The following is a 21,029-nucleotide window of genomic DNA, read 5'->3' as shown; positions in this document are numbered from 1 at the left end:
AAGACCTGCCAAGTACTTAACACATACTCTTTGTGTAGTGATTACTTATCTTGTGATCTGTTGATCCTGTATGAGCTCTTGCATTTCAGGCTATGCTCTGGATTCATTACTTTAAAAATGTTTCATGGTAGGTGATGATGATGTTGAGTGTGGGCAAGCATACCAACAGGTATATTCTCCATTCCTCTGCAGGGAATTTGGCTGCTGATGCTTTTTTCAGTTCAGTATTTTTTTCACTATTATTTTTAGTGTTTTTAAATTTGACGTAGTATCTTGTACATTTTCCAATTTCATGTGAAATACTTTACTTTTTTGTTTCATCATGTGCATGTCTTTAATTGATGGTAGTTAAAAACATGCTAAAGGAAATTCTGCTGTGATTTGTACCAGTAGAAGTGCAAAGTCACTCACTGGCTTTAAGCATGAAGCTGCTGTCTGGTGGCGTCGGTATCCTGTTTCTATATGCTGTTCTGAGATCTCAGTGTGTGACAGCCATACTATGTCTACATTAGCCTTACTAGAGAGTTAATCAGTGCCAGGGAGTGTTTCCAGGGTCTTGAATCTGAATCATCTATGCTTCTAAATTGTTAGAATGGTCCCTGGCACAGTTTGGGCGTGTTCCTTTCTCTAGCTATTTAATATGCTGTTTTTGGAATGAGCCTATTTCCAGAGCTTCACACTGATCTTGCTAAACCTCAGGCACCTCCTTCCCCTCCTCCTCCATCAAAATGAAAAAGTTAAGTATAGAAAATTGAGAATATCTACAGTTTGAGCTCTAAATGTTGTATTATGTAAAGCAATTAGATGAATACTGGTTCTGATGTGTTATCGCTAAAGGTGATGTGATGTTTTGACATTGATTTCAGGTTTAAGTGCTTTAAAACAAAAGTTTTGTGTTCCATGGCTAAATAATGATCTTTTTTCCCCTGACAATTATCTTTCCTATTACAAACTCAATCTGTTGAATAATACTATGCTTTAGGAAAATGAACAGTGGTAAGCATTTTCAGAAGTACATGCATGGGGTGCGGAGGGTTCCATGTGAACATAAGTAGGTTTTGTTGTTTTTTATAATTACTGGTAGTCCACATTTTTAATTCAGTTGGGAATGATTTGATCTAGGCAACCTTGAAAGTTGACGTAGCTTTTTTTTAAGGATGCTAAACTGTAACAGCTAGCATAATGTGGAAATACTTTGATCTTTCTTGTCGCTGAACAAATCTGTGCATGATTGTAACATAGTTTACTTCTTGTTACTCTGATTTGTTCATCTTTTTCTTAATTGTAGGCTCCAGAAGCTTCCAAAATACGTACTTTTAGAAAACGTTAAAGGATTTGAATCTTCTTCTGCGAGGTAAAGTCTGATTTATGCAGGTTTTAATTTTTAATAAAGGATGTTTTCTTTAGAAGGGGAAGGCAGGATTTTTATATCCTAGAATTTAAGTTAACAAATTAGTGAGATGGGACAACTAGCAGCTGTGGCTTAAAAATACTGTTTTAATTTAGGAATGAAAATCTTAGGTTGTGAAAGCAACTTGCTAAATAACTATTTATTTCTCTAAGCAGGTAGAATATGTTATAACAAGTTGAGTCTGTTGATTTTATTTGATGATCCTATGTCCTTTAGAAAGGGTCAATATTAATTTTCAAAGAAAAATAACAGTAGATACAGCACTCAGAGGTTTTGGGTTTTTATCCATGACAGGAGCTCATGGTATCTTGTGTTAAGATCACAGTGCAGTGTAGGGGCTTTCTTCAGTGCCTTTGTTGATAGTAGATTATCACTGGTTCAGGGTTGCCATCAAATGGACCACAGATATAGTATGAAGACTGTATATAATCTTTGCCTGAAATATGGAAGAGGAAGGTTGTCAATAAGGTTATCTAATGACAGCAGGAGCATTCTCCTCTTTTGTGGGCAAAGCAGGAGGCAGGACATTGTGGTCTTCCTTCTCCTTTTGTGCTGGAATAGAGTAGGATCTTTCCGTAGCATTCCTTAAAGCACCAAGAGAGCAGCGACCCTGCATGTTATGCTCCTTAACGAATATGGCAGGCAGCTGGGAGACATGCTCAGCTCTCTCACTGGCTGAACGTGCAGCAGTCCTCTGAACACTTGAACACTTTGGAGGTGCAGGCTGCTGCTGTAGTCCCTGCTATTCCCTAGGCTATGCATTGCTGGCCGGTGTTTGGAACAAGTTGTAGTTCAGAAAACACCGCAGTCAGAACATTTGCTTTTTCTTACGACACTTGGAATGCAGTGTGACATACAGTGCCAGGTACAAGTCACAGCTCATGCATTTTCTATAGTTCCAGCCTAGTACAGTCTGCATAGAATAGAAAAGACAGGTCTTTTTAAGAAGACTTCCATTTCGGTGATTTTTCCACTGTTTATAAAGTACAGTCCTACCTCACTGTTATTATCAAATCCACCAATTTTTGTCATCCCTTGAGTTAACCCTTTTGTTAGGCTTAACTGATGCCACGTATGTGAACAGAAGGAAGTAGTGAGCTATTCGTAGTGGTTTTAATATTATGTTTTGTAATTCACAATAAAGACAATGTCTTGCCCTCCAATTATTTTCCTTGTTGACACAGTGTAAGTATTCTCCTAGAGGTGGGATTTTTTTTTTTGAAGGGAGGTTTGCACTGAAGTAGGTGTGAGGTACCTGTGAATGTGTAATAGTCATTTTTGACTATGCTAACACTGAACTTTGTATATTGTCTCCTCAAGGTCAGAAATAGAGGACTTCATATCTGTGATTCTCTGTCCAGTTCTTTCACTGAATGTGCTGAATGTCTTGGTACCCAAGGTGTTGCATTTAATGTGTTTTTATTTAGGATAAAAAAGGGCCTAAAGGTTCTATGAAGGGAGTAATTGCTTTTTGATTCTTTTCACTGCCAGAAATGAACTTTTGCGAACACTAGAAACCTGTGGGTTTAAATATCAAGAATTTCTCTTGTCTCCAACCTGCGTGAGTACTAACATTGCTCTAATATTATTTAACTGTTCAAACTGCACTGAGCCCAAGAACATTTGAAAATGATCTATCGTATTAGAGAAGAAAGTCATGCCCAGAGCTGAAGATACTCTTCTGAATGAGAAAGCCATCTGGCATGACTTCTGATCTCTCATTAGTATACTGGCATAATCATATTGCTGTTTTTGTTCAGATCCTAGTCCCATATTGCTTTGCTACCATATTTTTCAAGAAGGTATAAATTTACACCATGACTAGGAAGGTGGTTTTCCTTTCAGGCGCCTCATTGCTTCAGAAATGCTGATGCCTGTGAATTTCTCAGCACAGAAAATGTGACTCTGTCATTTGTGGGAGGAGGGGCTTTGTTTGCATGTTTCCCTGGCAACTGAAAAAAGAGTTGAGAGAGATTTCGGATTGTGCAAGACTAAATGGAATCAGTGAAGTACCGTATATATCTGAGAGAAGCTGATAGATGGTAGCTTGAAGAGGGTAGAGTTGTGGTGCATTTGTTTCATTGTTAGATGTCTTGTAATTCTTTGCTCAAAAAGGCAAGAAGACACCTTTTTGCTTTTTTTATAGAAAACAGGTAGTACCTGTCCCAAGAAATCATGATGCATGTAATTTTTCTTCTTACCTCGCATAAAAGTTTGTTTGCATTCCTGTTCATTTACAGAGGAATTCAAAACCATGAGGTACAAAGAATAATTGCCCACTTGTTTCTTTGAAAATACCTAGGTATGGAAGTTAATAAATGTTTAGATATTATCAATTAATACTGCTATCTCTGAATTTGCAAAGTATAATAACGTGTCATAGTTTTATTACTGTATATAATGGCAAATACCTGGTATGACACTGTAGACCACTTTTTCTCTCTATCACATGGACTAAAGGCTTGTGGATTTTGCTTACAGCTTGGCGTTCCCAATTCTAGGCTGCGATATTTTCTAATTGCAAAGCTTCACCAAGAACCATTTTCCTTTCAAGCTTCTGGTCAGGTGAGTCTATTAGTGTTACTCGAATTTGCTTTATTTCATGAAGATTGAGGGTTAAATTTTCAGTTTAGTGGTGTGTGTTGGTTAATGGAGAGAGGGATAAGTGAACAGCAGAAAAGTTAAATTCTGCCTCTCTCTTTTTTCAGCCTGGATACTGAGTTTTCTAAGGACTGAAATGCATGCCAGTGGCTTAGATGGCTTTAAGCAGTTGGGGGACAGCGGTTGATAGTGGTCTAGAAAACAACACATTCTGCTACCTTTTTCATATCCTTGGAAAAGTCTTTTGCAAAGGCAGTTATTTGCGGTTGTTAGTGACATCATTGCTGGTAGGTCAGCAAATCTTGATGCTAGCATTTTTTGAAATCTTCATGAAAATTACATTGAACAGTTACTTGCTATATTCTGAGCATCTCTGAAGGAATTCTTACTGCAGAGTGTGCTGTGAAGTTGTTTACCAAATGCCATTCTTCAATTATTTTTTTTTTTCTCACAATTTGTTCTTAGATATTGTCAAGATTCCCAGATCAGGATCTAGAAGACTTATTCAAGGGCAAAATCGCTGACAAAATGGGTGAAGCTAGTTCTTCCTTGTGTTCTGAAGAGAAGAATCTGGATCCAAACATTGGTCCTGATGGCAGCAGCAAGAAGAGTTTACCAAAAGGGACCTTTCTTTTTAAGCTTGAAACAGTAGAAGAAATGGAAAGGAAACATGGTCAGGACAATGATTCCTCTATTCAAATGCTAAAAGATTTCTTGGAAGAGGAAAATGAAGAAATGAGTCAGTATTTCTTACCACCGAAGTCCTTATTGCGCTATGCTTTCTTGCTAGACATTGTTAAGCCCACCTGCCGGCGATCCACATGCTTTACAAAAGGGTAAGTTGCAAAGAAAACGTCATGCTGAATCATGTCCTAAAATTTTAAGTGTGGGTTTTTTTTGCTTTTGTACTGTAAAAACAAGGAGAGCTGTTTCATAAAAAAAAACCCCAGGCCTCTGAAAACAAATCTCCTTATATAGTGTGCTTCCTGGTCCAGTGGAATGCCAGCATGAGAGTCTGTCTGGCAGAACATCATGTGCCCACTCCAAAAATGTATTCACAAAAGACAGTGCCATTTGTTGTTGACCTTCACAGAAGCTTAATTACCCCTGCGGAAATATGGTTCCAGTAGACTGGTATAGTACTGAATCATTAATGAATTTCTTTATATTGCTCAATGAAGTTACAAAGTGTCATGCATGACAGATCCATTCCTCATTAAAGCTGTCTCCACTGTTCATGTTATTGATTTCTTGGATTTTTCAGCTGTATAGGTCAGAATAGCTGTGGATTGGCCATATGTCATAAAACCAGTTAGATTGCTGCGTTACAAATCATATTTGATGGAGCAGAACATCAGTGCTTTTCTGTCTAGTAGTTTTCTGATTTGTACCTTGCAATTTTAAGTTTGACTGCTGGAGGTTGGTGAGTGTTCTGAAACCCTGCAGACAACCAGTCAGGAGCTTTTCCACTGAATGCATTTGTATTGGAAAATGCCAGTTGGAGTCTGGAAGTTTGTGGGGAATGTTAATATCAGAGAATTTTTCACATTAGATTGGTTTTTTTGAATTCTCAGAATGTTTCAACAAAATAGCTTAGTTGATGAGTTAAAGCTAATTGTAACTTTTTTTTAATTAGTAGAAATTAGACTGTCAGATTGACAGAGTTCCTGCAGATTTTGTGATTTTAACTTTTTGAAAACAAAATAGCTGGGAAGAGAAAATGTCAGAAGTTCAAACTCTGTGCAACAGGAAAGCCCTTCCCTCAGCTCTCATTGATACATGCTTTTTCTGCCTTCACTCTTTTGAATTGTGGGGGAGTCGGCATCTCGTGGGATCCGTTTCTTAGCTAGAATAGTCAATAAAAACCTTAGGCCAGAATGATCTTGTACATATCTCATGTATGCCTGAAGTGTCATCAAAAATAAATTGGCCACTTGTGGTTTCACTAGAATACGTCACGGTAGATTTGTGGTCATGTTTATCAAAATCACACTGAAGGAGGCTCCTGAGTGGTTAATATGAAGTCTTTATATTTAGTGGTGGGAAATCTGACACGGAACGTGACTGATTCCGTTTTGCTGATGTGGAAGGAGCCAGGCCAGATAGTTGTGGTGGTTCTTCTTGGCTCAAAACGTAGAAATCTGATTTACTGTCTTTGTTCCCTTTTTTAAGAGCCTCTGGGAAGGAAGGTTTCCAACATGATTCTCAATGTGGTCATATTTACAGCTCTGCATTAAGAGAAAGATTATAATTACATCTCAGGCTTCATCCAGGTCACTTTCTGAGGCCAAGAATAAGTTGCTGCTGTATGTGTTCTAGGAGTTCTGTTTTTATGTTTCTCCAAAGCCTCAGGTTTAAGAAAGAGGACCCTGAATGCAGCAGAACAGCACTCCAAGTAGTACAAAGAATCCCTCTGCTGAGATGCCTGTCTGGTGTCTTTCATACAAGTCATACTGATCATCACCTTTGAGACTGGGAGAAAAATATCCCTCAGTTCTGATTGGTCTTCAGGTATTTCCATCAAGGTTCATGTGATGAGGATGATCTGGGTTTGTCTTCTCCAGTCCTTGCTAATTCAGGGACCTCAAACACAAATCAGTGTTTTTTGCTTTTCTGCCTTTGTCATACTAGTATGCCTTCTGAAAGTCTTTGGTGCAATGTAGGGCAAAATGTAACGGCCTGTGATGCATGAGAGATTGAACAGATGATCCTGTGTTCCCTTCCAACCTTGGACTCCTAGACAAATGGAAAATGATTGCCGAGTTCCTTGAGACTACAAACACCATGGTTTCTCTTAGGAATATGTTTGTGGTGGCTGAAGTTGAGAGAGGAGATTTTCATTTGCTCTGTCCTTTAAAATGGACAACTACTTCTTTAGGTACAGTCATTCTGGACTTACTTGTAAATTCTTTATATGCTCTTGAAAAGAAAAGCAATTCCTTCTAAAACAGTGTAATATTAGTTACAGAAACTCTCTCTAGCATTGTGGAAGTTGCCTTGTTGTTAGTCATAACATAGGACACAATATACCCAGAAATAATATATTATGTGTATGAAACGAAGAGGTTTTTTTTTAAAGCTTATACAAATAAAGGGGAGGGGGGAATATTGAGTCAGATGAAAATTGAAGACTGTAATTTCTTAAGCCAACTTCTTTCATTATAACTGGTAATGAAATGTCAGAAAATCAATGCATCATTTTTTACTGTGGCAAAAATTCACATCTTTAATTATATTCTGAGTCTAAGGTAGGAATGTTAATTTTTCTGTAGTCAGCAGCTGCAATAATAATTAATAACAATCTAGCTAACATTGACCATCTGCCCACATTTGTGGCAAAAACCCAACATCTCCCCCTCCCTCGCCCCAAACCACTTTTACACCAACTGGATTGTTTTTTTTGTGAGTTCTGTACTCAAGTGCCAATTATTTAGGCTGGAGTATTTTATATAACATGGATCCTATTAAAATATTCTTTTCTACCAATAAAACTCTAAAATACCACTTTGAAATTTATCCTCATTTACTTATTTTGGCTCAGATATGTTAATCTGAAATACGATCAGATGCTATATAAGAAGATCAGGATTCCTCAGTGTTATGTGTGTTACATTGTTAAATTTGGTATTAGGGAATTTTCAGAATGCAACTAACCATTTAAAGGTGGTGTATTTACAACACAGATTCCATGTGTCTTTAATCTGTATCAGTATTTAGGGCCTTTTGTTCTGATCCTAAGGGAGATTTGCAAGCACTTTATTTTAGAATTAGCGTTGCTGTCGCTGATACTGGCAGAACTACTTGTAAACTTTTCCAACTGAAGAAGAAATTCTCAAGATTGAGCTGTACTGGGTCATTGTGTCTGTGCTGAAGGGAGAGTATTCCTCTGTTCATTGTGGAATTAGAAAGGCTTGAAGCAAAAGTTGTTTCAGTGCCTTGCTTTAGAATGGGCCCCAAATGGAGCAAAAGACCTTTGTAACTGTCGTTACAGATGTGCATATAAAACTAGAGAATAGTAACTGTTAGCGGTTGATGTGAGGGATCCCTCTAATGTGAGGGATCTTCTGAAGTTCTTCCACTGTGCAGAAGCCATCTGTTGACTTGACTCAGTCTCTTTCTGTTGAGGATGTTCAAACACTATCATAGTTAGATCAGCAGAGCATGTCTCTGGAAGCCCATAATTATATTTAAATGATAGCCTGGAAGAGACTACAGAGTAAATGTGTTGTTATGCCATCAACCACAAAGCATCCAGAAAAGCTGTCACAGGGTTTTAGAATGTACGTTTGCTTGGTGTTTAGTCCCTTCCCGTCCCTTCCCGTCCCTTCCCGTCCCTTCCCTCTACTGCTCTGCATAGATGCTTGGCCATCTCCCATCCCTTCCCTCTGTGGAAAATCCACAAGCAACCAAAAGTTAAACCTGACTGAACCACTTTGTTCCTCACAGATTGATACAGAAGCTGGAGGCTCACGCTAATGGTCCTCCTTTTAATATGGAGAGCTGATTTGAACCCCTAGGACTGTTTGGGCTTTTAACACATTTTGCCTTAATCTAAAATTGGTTTGTGCAGTGTAGATGGCCCTTTCTGGTGATGCTATGCTTGCATTCCTTGGCCTTGTGTAATTGCCTAGTTGCCTTATATAAGGCATTAGTGTGGATAAACCCTTGTGCATTGACTGCAGACTCATCCCTGGAGAGCATGTTCAGAGGCTGCTGCACTCCAGGGGTTAGCATTGTTAATAACAAGGCCTTCTGCTTTATCTATGCAGGAGGCGATTTCTTAAAGCAAAGGAACCTGAGTAACCTCCCTGCATCTTTGCAGTTGCCAGTACTATGAGGTCCAATGAAAATATTAATTTAAGATTGTTATTGTTGTTGTTAAGGTATGGACACTATGTAGAAGGGACAGGCTCAGTTCTGCAGACAGCAGTAGATGTACAGGTAAGAATGTGTAGACTAACATATGAGAATGGCTTGTTTTAAAACTTGGGTTTTTTTCTCTCTTCTGCTTTGTTGTTCTGAATATTATAACAACTACATTTTATGACAACTGAGTTTCCATTTGATTTACTTGTCTTCCTAAACAATAGTTTATTCAAAGCAAGATTATATGTGTGCCACTCTCTCTGTGGAGAATGAGTCGCTATTACTTTATTATCTGTAGTGTCATATAGAGGTTTCACAGGAGTATGTGAAAACATGAAAAATTACTAATTCTGTGGATAAACTACAGTACAGTGTTGTGATTCTAGGGCTTTTTTTTTTTACACAGATGATCCAGTAAATATTGTCAAATATTTAACATGTTTGAATTTTGAAAGTATTATTTATCTTTTAAAATAAGATAATATTTATATTAATAAGATAATATTAATAAAATAATATTTAAAAATAATATTATTTTGAAAAGTTCTACTATTGATATGAAGGTCACCACAAAGTGGTATTTTGGCATTGGGGAAGGTAAAAATAAATGTATTGGTGAATCATCGTTCCAAGATACTTTTCACAAAGCCTGTTTTGTACGCAAGTACCTCCTCCTGCACTTCTGTGCTGTTCACTAATGTTGTATGCCATTTCTAAGCACAAGAACACAGCTTTGGAACTCAGAGTAATCTCAAAGCGAATGTATTAAAACAGCTGCATCCATACAGCTTAATTTGTGTGGATGGTCTGCTACTGAGTTATATTAAGTCACTATCCTGTCATTAACAAATGTTTATAGTCCTTTGACTCCCTCATTAAGTATTGGTATAGCTATGAGTAACAAACTGGAGGAAGAAAGGATGAATGCTGTCATGGCAACATTGATTTCGTTCTTGCAAGTCCATGAGTTACTGGCTGTGAAAATACAACACTAATCATACTTTCAATCAAAACATGCTATTGTCTTTGGCACTGTGATAATCAAAGAAATATTCTGTTAAGATGTGAGTGTTATATTTTACATATTTGACCTGTGTTGATGATACCTGTTGTTTTGGATATTCTCCATAGCTTGAATCAGTCTTTAAACACATTGAGGAGTTACCAGAAGAAGAGAAGCTTATGAAATTGTCAACACTAAAACTGAGGTACTTCACCCCGAGAGAAATAGCAAATCTTCATGGATTCCCTCTGGAATTTGGTACGTGCTGTAAAGTACCCATTTCCATGTCATTCTTCAGAAATGCCAGTGTGTTGTTTTTTTTTTTTTTCCCCGGGGGCTAATCCATGCTTTTTACTTTGCCTTTTTTTGGACTGCTCAGTTCTTATGATTGATTCTTGTTATTTGGCTACCTCTGAATTTCTCTGAATTTCCACTATTTTTTTATATTTTGTAAGAGCCAGCTTCTGTGGTTAGGTTTATCTTGGTAAACTAAGAAAAAAGTTTTGGCATGAGAAATGCTCTGTTACTGAATGGCAATGAAAGAATACCTTTGTTAAAGTTGAAACTATTTACTCAGCAGCCAACATTGCTCACAACTGTGGTAAGTCAACATATCCTGCCAGTTTAAGAGGTCTGTTAGCGCTTGTCAGTGTTTGAGCTGCTTGCTTTCTCCCTTCCATACATGTGCAGCTGCTGACAGAAAGGGAAGTTCAGAAGATACAGATACTTCTTTGTTCAGGAGTAACCAGACTCTTCAGCTAATGATCTTTTAAGTCATCTCTATTTTCTAGAAAAGGCAGTCCTAGCCCTTGGTCAGTTACTTCATTTTCTAACTTTTTGTGGAGAAGAGGGAGTCAAGGAACAAGACTCAGCAATACCAATACTTTGGACACAGGTCAACCAGAATTAAGCCTGAAGTAAATTCACCAGAATGCCCCCTGTTAAAGAAAGGCAGGCAAGAAAGTGTAGCTATTACTACCTGCTAAGGAGCTTGGCTTGCTTGCTGTCACATCAGATCAGTTTATTGTCTCTTAACAACACAAGCATCCATAGAATAAGACACCACTGACCTTGAGTATTTTGTTATATTTTTCCTGAATTTCCTCAGTGACAGAGAGTTCTGAGGAGTGCTAAGAGTGTTTATGCATTTATTTCTTTTGCAGTTCTATTTTGCTTTCTCATTTATTACTTAGTTATATTCAAAATTACTACATTCAAAGAACATTATCAAGGTTGCAAAGTCAAACATAAAGAGTTGTCAGCACTAAGCTTGTTTGAGTATTTGCAGGATTGTGCTGTGTTGAGTTGCATGCCAACGTGCAGGATTTTTTCATAGCCTCTCATCTTTAACAGATCTTTTCACAGGCAGCCTTTTTTATTAGCACATCTCTGTTCTGTATTGATGTAGGCTGATGTAAAGAAGCCTGAGCTAAACAGCACTGAATTAGGCTTATATAGGTTTATCATACTGTTCAAGCTCTCTTTTGAGCAAATTGCCCATTTTCTCTCTTATTTAAAATACAGCTTGTGTTTTCCAAATGTTAAATCAGTCTTTGCAGCATCACTGAGAGGTGTAGTAGGGTTAATATTGCTTGTATTTTACAGAAGGAGAACAGAGACAATGGAGAAATTTATGTTTGGAAAAGTTCAGGGTGATCAGTTTGTGAAACCTGACCTTTACTATTTCAGAGTGCTTGGAATGATACCATGCTTTCTCTGTTCCTTGCTCATCTTCAGGGACAGCTGTGAGCTTCAGTATTTTTGCAAACCAGAACTGAACTCTCAAAACAAGTCAGGCTTCTGAATTTGAGGAGCCACATCTACAATGTGCTTATTTAGAAAACTTGTCTTTTGTCACCTGGGAACTGCGGAGGGAGGGACAGGGACAGATTCCACCTCTAAGGGCAGTACCCTTCTGCCTTAATCATGGGACCTTCTTTACAGTTCTTGCAATTCCCTGTCTCGCTATACTACTTTTCCAACTTCCACAACATATAAAACAAGCGTCTTCATCCAGTAGCTTTCTTTCATGTATGCTCCTGATTCATAGGCAGAACAAAATTTTCCCAGTGTGCTGTCACAAGCCCGCCATTTCTTTCCTTTGTATTTAATTTAAGACATTTCCCGCTTTGTATTTAAAAAAAAGTGTTACTCGGCTCTAGGTTGGCTGAAATCCTTGGTGAATTTAGGTACTGTAATCTAGGTTTCTTTTGAGGATTTGCAAGCTATATTTTTTTTTTGAAAGTTGCTATATTTATGGCTACAGAAAAGGGTGTTTCCCTGACAGCATTTCTCGCATGTTAAATTTCAAGACATTATTGTGAAGTGTGGTATTTTCAGAGAGAAATGTGCTATAATTTCTCTGCTCCTGTGCTCTGTAGTAACAGCAACATTTGGGATGAAATTTTCAAGAACAGAAAGCTTGGAGATTGACCCACTGCAAATATGTTGTTGGTCCAAGAAGCTAAAGGATGAGAAAACTATCAGCTGAAAATGAAGTGAAGAGAATGTCAGGAAGCTTTGTAACAAATGCTGTTACTAGCTGCAGTTACAGTATTATAAGCAGAAACATGATTGTGTCTAAATATTTCTATATTTTAACAAATTGGTGGCCTTCTCCAATACATGAGGTCCAGAGTCAAAATCATTGTTCGTTCTTAACAGATTTATTTGTGCTTTTAACATCTAAATTTATAAATAGTAATTGCACTATAGGTCAACGAAATACTACAGTCATTTTTCTTGTTGCTACTGTGGGTCCCACAGCAATATCATTAAAAGTGATCAGAGCATTCTTGCACCTGCGACCTCCTTTCATGAGGGTGATGTCAGGATGCCTTTTCCATTTTTCCTGTCAGTGATATATGTAAGCTATTAGGAAACAAATGGCAGCCTAGTGGAAAGCCAGCACTATATGGTAGTGTGTGTTGCCAAGACCACAACATCATCGAGCAGCATGCATGACCTAAATGATACGGTGAGAGCTGCGTATCAAGTGGCAGCGTACTATGAGTTGTTGTATCTGTCCTCCTGATGTAGGCTACTGTTGAGCGAAGAAGATAGAAGGTGCAAGATAGTGTTAGTAGGCAGATGGAGGAGGCTTGGGGTAAAGGAAAGAGTGAGCCCTGAAAATGAATTCAGGCTTTCAGTTGCCAAGAGGCAGAAGGAGAAACTGAAATTTTCAGGTGTCAGATAAGCCTCTTGAGCTATAAGTGCATATACATGTGTATGTGTGCATAAATACTATTTATTTTTATATACTCTTTTAAAATGTGTAGATTCTGCACCTTATTCAGTGATCTAATGTGAAAACTCCATCTAAGGAAGTGTGTGTGGGAGTGCAATTGATTGTTCCAAAGAGAGAAGAACGGTTGCCCAAATATGAGTGCCAAGAAGCTGGGCAGAGTCGATGGAGCTGGCAGAAGATGTGTTTACCAAAGCAGTCCACATTTGAGGCATTAATAACTGGCAGAGGAGGATGGAACGACTCCTCCCAGACAACTCCTCCTCAGCTTTCCACCCTTGGCGCAGCAACTGTCCCAACCATGTTCTCTCCAGAGCAATACCTGGAAGAGGATTTTTCTGAAGTGCTGTGAAATCTTCAGAACATATATATCACTACTTGCACACACAGTGTGTTTATGCATCAAAGCTAATCTGGGTGGTGACCTTGAGGTCAAAGTTAGATTTTCTTCTCGGGGAATGATCAAATAATTGAACTTGATCAAGTTTCAGCAGCTTACCTGCTGACCCTAACAGTTGAATTTGACCCTGCTGTTCATCTTTCATTCAAGTTGAAGCAAATGCACTTCAGCTCACAGCTGGAGTAAGCTAAGAGTGCAAGCAAGGACAGTTACAGCAGACCAGCTGGCTGTTGGCAACTTCTTTGTTCTCAGAAGCTTGATCATCTTTGTGTGCTCAATACACAACACAGCCCTTTCACAGTACCTGCAACAGTTTAATTCTTTCTGGGCCTCCCTTCTTTCTGCCAGTCCATGCACTTGCCATGTGATGGACATTTCTGATGCTGTCTGTATTTCTGAGTGCATTTGACAGGGTCAGCGTTGAATTACATGGAAAATTGTTCAGCTGCTTGATCACTCACTGAATAAGCCTTGCTCATAGCTTAGTCTGTACTGGTGGTGTATATTGCATTGCGAGACTTGTTTGATTTGCCTCAACTGGTTAGAGGGGCTCAGAATGGAAATAAAATATAAAGCTTATTGAGAAATGCAGTTTAGTCCATCAGCAGAATCATCACATTTTCTTTCTGCTGTGGCCATGTTCCTCTCTGGGTGCTCTCTAGAGTAGAGGTTTTGCAGTGTTTTAGGTGCTGCTGCCCGTGCCTGAGGCTGCTGGGTGTTTTGAGCTATATGAAGAGAAGGTAGATCGGCATTAGTGACACAACAGAGTGTTTTGAGGCTTGTTGTTAAACCTTAGAGATGGCAGTACTGCTCATGGAAGAACCAATCCAAATCCAGTGAACTAGTTTGGGAATGATTTTTGTAACTTTGTGAATTTTAGCGGGGGGGGGGGGGTAAACCCTGCTGCAGCCTGTGAATAACTGCATTAGGAACTGTTCACAGAAAAAAGGAGTAGACTGAAAGTTAGGAACCAACCCAGACTAATGACATGTTTTTGTATGTTTTTGTTTTAGGCTTTCCTGACAAAGTAACAATAAAGCAACGCTACCGTCTTCTGGGAAACAGCCTCAATGTACATGTGGTGGCAAAATTGATCGCCATTCTACTTGGATAATTTAGAACCTGAATCTGATGAGTATGGATGGGTGAAGGAAAATACTTTCATCTTTCAACAGAAAACTCATAGCAGCTGAACAAAAACCATAGCTTACCAAAACATCTATTCAGACATTTTGCTGAACAGTTCTGATATATTTTTAATACCTTGCTTTTATGGTGGATTTGCATTGTAGAGGTGTTTTTATTTAAATGGAAGTTTCCAGGGCTTAATTGCTTTATTTAAATGTCCTTTTTAGTTTGCAAAATGAAAAAGAGCAGCATTTACATATACCTCAGTGAAAATGGATGACTTTTATTTTGTCTTAAAAATGTCTTCTCAGTACAGTATAAAAAAGCTGTAAATGCTGAAGCTGTTTTAATTAAGTGCAGAGACAAAGTTCCTCATGTAAAATGTCTTAATCTGTAAATATCAGTGATCCATTCTTAAGAGTTATTGTATATATGAACTGAAATTTTGATGTGTTTTTTGTAGCTAATGGAACTATTAAATTCAGTATTTTGTATATGATTTTTAAGAAGACACAGTGTCATCATTAGTTTATGGATGGAGGTTGTCTCATCCTCTCTCAATGCTTGTACGTTTCTGGAACCCAGCACTATCTGTCTGGAATTACGTGCTTAGGTGCAGCTGAATAAAAATATTTAAAGGTTATCACAACCCTGCCAATAACTTGCCTGTTTCTATTCTCACTAACATTATTCAGGATAAGATCATTGCTCCTTACCAAAGACCTACACGTAAGACACAAAAAGAAATGTAAAAGCTCTGTGTCTGTGTTCCTATGGCATAAGAACTGGAGGAAAACTGTATGGGCTGCTTCTGAAGCTTTCTTCACAAAACTTGATAGTAGTACTAGGGTTAGGAGTGTGTGTTGGGATGAAACCACTGCATATGGCCATCCAGAGTGCCACAGTTGTACCCTGTTTTTAATCATAGAATCTTGTGAGTTCAATATCTCTGAAACAATAGAGAAAATTATGAGGAAACTACAAGCCTTCTAAAGAAGCATGTTGTTCTGGTTGTTATTTTTCCTTACAGGTAATACTATATTGGTATGTAGAGAAAAAACAGCTTGAGGGAGGAAGAGGCAAGATGATACTTAATAAGCATCCGTTAGGGAGCTGGTGTGTCACAAAACTGAAGGATTTCTTAGATTGATCCTGTTTCCTGTTCACCAAAGCAGTAAGTTGTCAAAGCTGCAAATCCTGGAAAAGACTGATTTTTAATTATTTTTTTTTCTATGGGATGACGTAGGAACAGTAATGGTGTATTGCATCTAGGCTTGGTAATGTAGGAGAAACTAAAGACCGTAGAGAACAGAGCTGCTGCAGCTCTGCAGTTATTCTCATCTGTCGTGGTCCTCCTGAAAACGAAAATGAGCTTGGTATTGTTATTTTGTGCCACACTTTATCTTATGCTGACTCCTTATGTATTTCTCTTCATTCTTCATTTGCATGCTGCTTCTGGACTGTTAAACCAGGAAAAGCTTGGGTTGATCTACTTCAGCCTGTCTTATTCCCCAGGAACATTTGGACTGCTTGGGCTGTTCCAGCTATAAAAGAGAAATGGAAATGGATTCTCCTAAAAGAGCTCTGGACTGGGCTCTAGAGGAGGATGAGGTTGGTCTCTGTGTTTAACTTCTTAGTCTCTTCTAGTACTGTAATGGCAAAAAAAGTACTAAACTAATGTCTAGCTGTGACGGCTACTAAAACTGCAAAGAACAAGTGTGCTTTTGACAGTGTTATGAACCATAGTTATCTGTCTAAATGGTGGTTATTGTGTAGGTTTATCAGCCAGATCAATAACTAGTAGCTGTATGGGCTTGTTCTTGGGAGAAACGTGATAATAGGAAGATCTGTTGCTATCTAACATGATCCAAACATTGAAATGAAGACAAAGGAGATCAATTTTATGTATAAATTGGGATTTCTTTTTGCTAAACCATGTAAATTTACTCTGTTCATTATTATGCCTCACCATAATAATATTTGGCAAAATATTACTATTAACAATTAGTTTTCAGTTTCCTAAGGTGTGAAACATGTTTTAATGATTTATGTGTCACTCATAAGCAAGCAGCATTAAAGTGTTAGTCAAAAGTTAACTGGCTGCATCTGATACTGATACAGCAATGCAGCCTGTGATATGTTGACAGTGAATTTTAATTCCGTGTGATTGTGAAGACTAAAATCTGTTTGCTAATCAGAGCTGTTTCTGAAGGAGGTATTTTGAAAGAACAGATTTCAGAGTTGTAAATATATATTTGTGTATTTTCCCCCTGCTAACCCTGTAATACCATTGCAGCTAAAGACTGCTTCTTATCTCATCTGTTTGTCATTAATAGACTCATTTACTGAGCTCTGCTGGGTTGCACCTGCTTGAACTCACTCGATGATCACATTTCTTCCTTTTCCGGGCAGTCTTCTAATCATAAGTGCTTTGCAGCCTACATCACTGCACTTTGCAACTTCAGCTTAAGCATTTTCACAGCAGTGAAATGTGATTACAAAAGCAGCTGTAAGGTAAATGAGTGAAATCTGGAAGGCAGCTCTGGAAATGCAAGGAGATTTCCAGAATCTGATTTTTGGTTTTGTAGCACACTTATTCTGCACATCTGAAATACGTTTCATTATCTGAGCAAGATGATGTGGTTGCGTTCCCTCAAACCTGAGAAGCTCCACTGAGGGCAAGGATGTCATAGGGTCTGGAGCATGAGTCTTATGAGGAGCAGCTGAGGGAACTGGGGTGGTTTAGTCTGGAGAAGAGGAGGCTGAGGGGAGACCTTATCGCTCTCTACAACTACCTGAAAGGGGGTTGTCATGAGGTGGGTGTTGGTCTCTTCTCCCGAGTAACTAGTGATAGAATGAGAGGAAATGGCTTCAAGATGCACCAGGGAAGGTTCAGATTGGATATGGGGAAAAATTTCTTTACTGAAAGAGTGGTCAAACATTGGAACAGGCTGCCCAGGGAAGTGGTGGAGTCACCATCACTGGAAATGTTCAAAAAATATGTAGATGTGGCACGTTGAGACATGGTTTAGTGGGTATGGTGGTGTTGGGTTGACGGTTGGACTTGATGATCTCAGAGGTCTTTTCCAACCTTCCTGATTCTATGAATCTGTATTTGGTGGTCTCATATTTATGCAGTCATTTTTGAAGCTTGCTGGTTGCCTTACAGGATGTCTTACCTACATAAGCTTGTTTTTATCTGAGTTAATCTAGGGATTCCCCGTACTCATGAAGAAACCTGTGTGGCAGTGAAGTAACTAAAATACTGTGTGTTTAACACAGTGGGTTTGAATATTTTTTGGTAACGAAACTCAAAATTTTATGGTGGAGGTACATCCTTCCATGCAGTGAATGTAAGGCTTCTGCCAACAGGCTTTTTTTATCTCGCCTTTTGCTGACCCTCGTAGGAAGAGTATAAGGGTCGTGAGAAATCTGTGTATTACAAGCAGGAAAAAAATTGATCTGCGATAACACTCTTGTATGTCTTAAACTTAGTTATGGGTAAGCCCATTTTGTTATCTAAAGAGGCATCTCAATAGAAATCTGAACAGGTCCAATGCTTTGATGACTGTACAATTCTGTTTTAGCAGTTGCCACATGTTTCTAAAATAAATAGAAAACTTAGCAAATATTTGTTACATCTCAAGGACAAACTATTCATTCTCAGCTCACCCTTGGATTTCTCTGTTCTATTTGCTTGCTATTCATACTGAAGTTTAACACTCTGTTGGCTTTTCCTTGGCAGTTTAATATGTTTTGCCTCTTAGATATTTGAAACTATGTATGTGCTCTGTGTATTTTTTTTCTGCACAATGTTTAAAGAATATGCTGTATTAGTAAGGATTTGGAGGAGAAAAAGTAATAATTGGTTAAGAACATTGTGCATTTCTGGGCAGTCTTCTATAAATAGTGTGTAAAGTAGAGATGGTCAAAGAAATATCTGAGGAAAAATAGTATGCAAGTATAAAAAACCCTAGGCATAGAGCCCAAAATGAATTCCAGTAACCATTTTCCTTTTGCCTCTGCAAACATGAGTATTCTAGTGTTACAACCTCATTAGAGGAAGTTTATGCTTGTTTAGTAACAACTTGCTTGAATAGATAACCAATACCCAAGACACCAGGGAAAATGAAGTACTGAGTAGTGATAGTATGTCAGTTTGAAAGTTATCGTGAAGAGCATGAAGAGATTTGTGTTATATCTAGGTGGTTAAAAGGTTTGGAGAATTTACATAGCTGTTGAAGAAAAGAAATATATGGCCCTAGCTGAGAGATGGCAGAGTTTTGAAGGGGCTAAAACAGAGTTGGAATACACCACTTGTAGTGAGAGAGGGTTGTTGGAGGGAATTTCGGGTGCCCACTCTGGTTGGGTACCCTTCACTGGAATTCAGGAAACTCTGCAGCAGTCATCCGTAAAATCTCCTTCACTAGGGAGCCTCCCTGATTTTAAACACAGGAATACATCCTGAAATCCCAGCTTCATTAAAAGCATGTTTGTTTTCCGCTTTTGTCTGTGTACTGGGCTGTTGTAACTCAAACATATTTAAATTACAACCTGGCATTTAGAAGCAAAGCTCGTTGATGGTGCTGATGTATTTTCTCATACCTAGACAGTAATAAATAGTTTTGACTAGTTAGATGTTTGCCCTGTATATATTTAAAAGAAGAAACTAATCCCATTCTGTTTATAAATATTACACTTAAAATGGGATTCTACTCAGAATTAATATTTCTGAGTGGCATGTTGACTGTATATTGATCTTACTGTGTGGCATTATTCATTCATTGTAGATGTGTTGTAAGGTAAAGCATGGGGAAGAGTTCAGGAGAAGGCTGGATAAGTTCATGGAAAAAAAAATCCTTTGAAAGTACTGACTAGGTGGACTTCTGGCTGACGAAGTTTCCAAGTTGGAAATTGATGGAGGCCAAGAGGGTACCTAGGAGAGGTATTGTAAGTGCTTGCCCTTTCGTGTACCCTTCTTTTCCTAACTATCTGCTCTTGGCCACTGTTGGAGACAGGGTATTGACCTAGATGGATCTTTTTCTAACCCAGTATGACCACTTTTACTTCCTTATATTTGTATGGTGACAGAATGCCAATATTTGTAATCACAGCATCAATACAGAACAAATGATTTACGGACTTGGCTCAGATCTAAGCCTTTCAATAAAGCAAACAGTACAGAATAGGACAAGTCTGAGGGAGGTTGTGCAGCCAGGTCCATTCATGGCTTTAGGGTTATTAGTGGAGAAGAGTGACTATGAAAATGGAAGTCCCTAAAAATAACTCCAGTGTACGTTAAAGCAATTGGAATGTGCTAAAAGGACTGGAATAATCAATAGAAAAGAACAAAGCCAATGTAGCTGACTGGAAGCTCTTCGTGAACCTAATTTAAAAAAAAACAAACCAAAAAACCAGAAAATAGCAAGCATCTTTCATCAAAGAAACCACATGAGTAGGAAGAAAAATCAGAGAGGACCAAAATGTGATGTAATGAAAGAAAAGAACTAACACATGTTGTAACTGTAACTTCATTGTGATAAAGGAACTAAGGGAGAATTAGGACAGTAGATCAATTCCAGCTGAAGTAGCTAACTGATTCAAAACTCATCTCTCTGTTATTTCCTATTAAAACTTGAAAACCTAGATTTCCTGGCCAGTTAGTTTAACTTCATCAGCAGGTAACTTATTAACTTCATCAACTGTGTTGAGGGAGCAAAATCTTAAGCAGGTGTCAGAGGGCAGTATGCTGAGAAGTAAAAGAAATCCCTAAGGAGTGGTGTGGGAAATGGAGGCTTTTAGCTGTTGCAGCCCCTGGGGAAGGTGCTGCGACCATAAAACTCTCCAGAAGCACGTAAAGAGAAGGAAGGAAGTGATGATGGGTGGTTATAGGTAAGAGACAGAAAGGGGAACATTATTTTTCAGTTGCCTCTGTTTGATGTAAACCTTGGGGTTGTTGATCCTCCATATAGGGCCTAACACCAGCTTAGTGCTTGGTCGTCTCAGAGCTGTAGGGGCACACTGAAAGTGCTGAATTCGATACGGAGCATTGTTTACACCAGAAATTTGCACATTTGTACCATGGAGGTAACAATGCTGCTTCGTATGTCGTGTGTTCACTTTTGAATGCTGGAATATTATTAGAAAGAGGAAAGGTGAAGGAGGATCCTGGGTAATGAAGATGGAAGTACTGGGAGACATGACCTCAGCTGAGGTCACGCTCAGGTAAATGTTCACTACTTGGGATTAAACCAGCAACGGGGCTGGATTTATGATTATTTGCAAGTATTGGAGTCATCACATTGAATAGCAGGGATCTTTTTTGCATCTATAGAACAAAATACAAGATTATTTGTTACTCTTTTGTTAAGAAGTT

The 21,029-nt window shown here is 38.4% G+C and overlaps 1 protein-coding gene across 1 annotated transcript in view; it reads left to right on the top strand.

Moving 5' to 3' along the window:
* Nucleotides 1-14,639, top strand: part of TRDMT1 (tRNA aspartic acid methyltransferase 1) — a gene marked incomplete at its 3' end in the record, with an annotated part of 29,859 nt that extends 15,220 nt beyond the window's left edge. Inside the window, exons 5-11 of the mRNA XM_082014961.1 lie at nt 1,289-1,354; nt 2,903-2,972; nt 3,893-3,976; nt 4,478-4,848; nt 8,896-8,953; nt 10,010-10,139; nt 14,539-14,639. Of these exons, the coding sequence (XP_081871087.1) occupies nt 1,289-1,354; nt 2,903-2,972; nt 3,893-3,976; nt 4,478-4,848; nt 8,896-8,953; nt 10,010-10,139; nt 14,539-14,639 (880 nt within the window). The remainder of the gene's footprint in view (nt 1-1,288; nt 1,355-2,902; nt 2,973-3,892; nt 3,977-4,477; nt 4,849-8,895; nt 8,954-10,009; nt 10,140-14,538) is intronic.
* Between the last annotated feature and the right edge of the window lie 6,390 nt (nt 14,640-21,029).

Source organism: Phaethon aethereus (genome assembly GCF_964289735.1).
Source record: "Phaethon aethereus genome assembly, chromosome: 2".
NCBI lineage: Eukaryota > Metazoa > Chordata > Aves > Phaethontiformes > Phaethontidae > Phaethon > Phaethon aethereus.
Note: the sequence above shows the minus strand (reverse complement) of the source record. Positions and strands in the feature narration are given on the sequence as shown.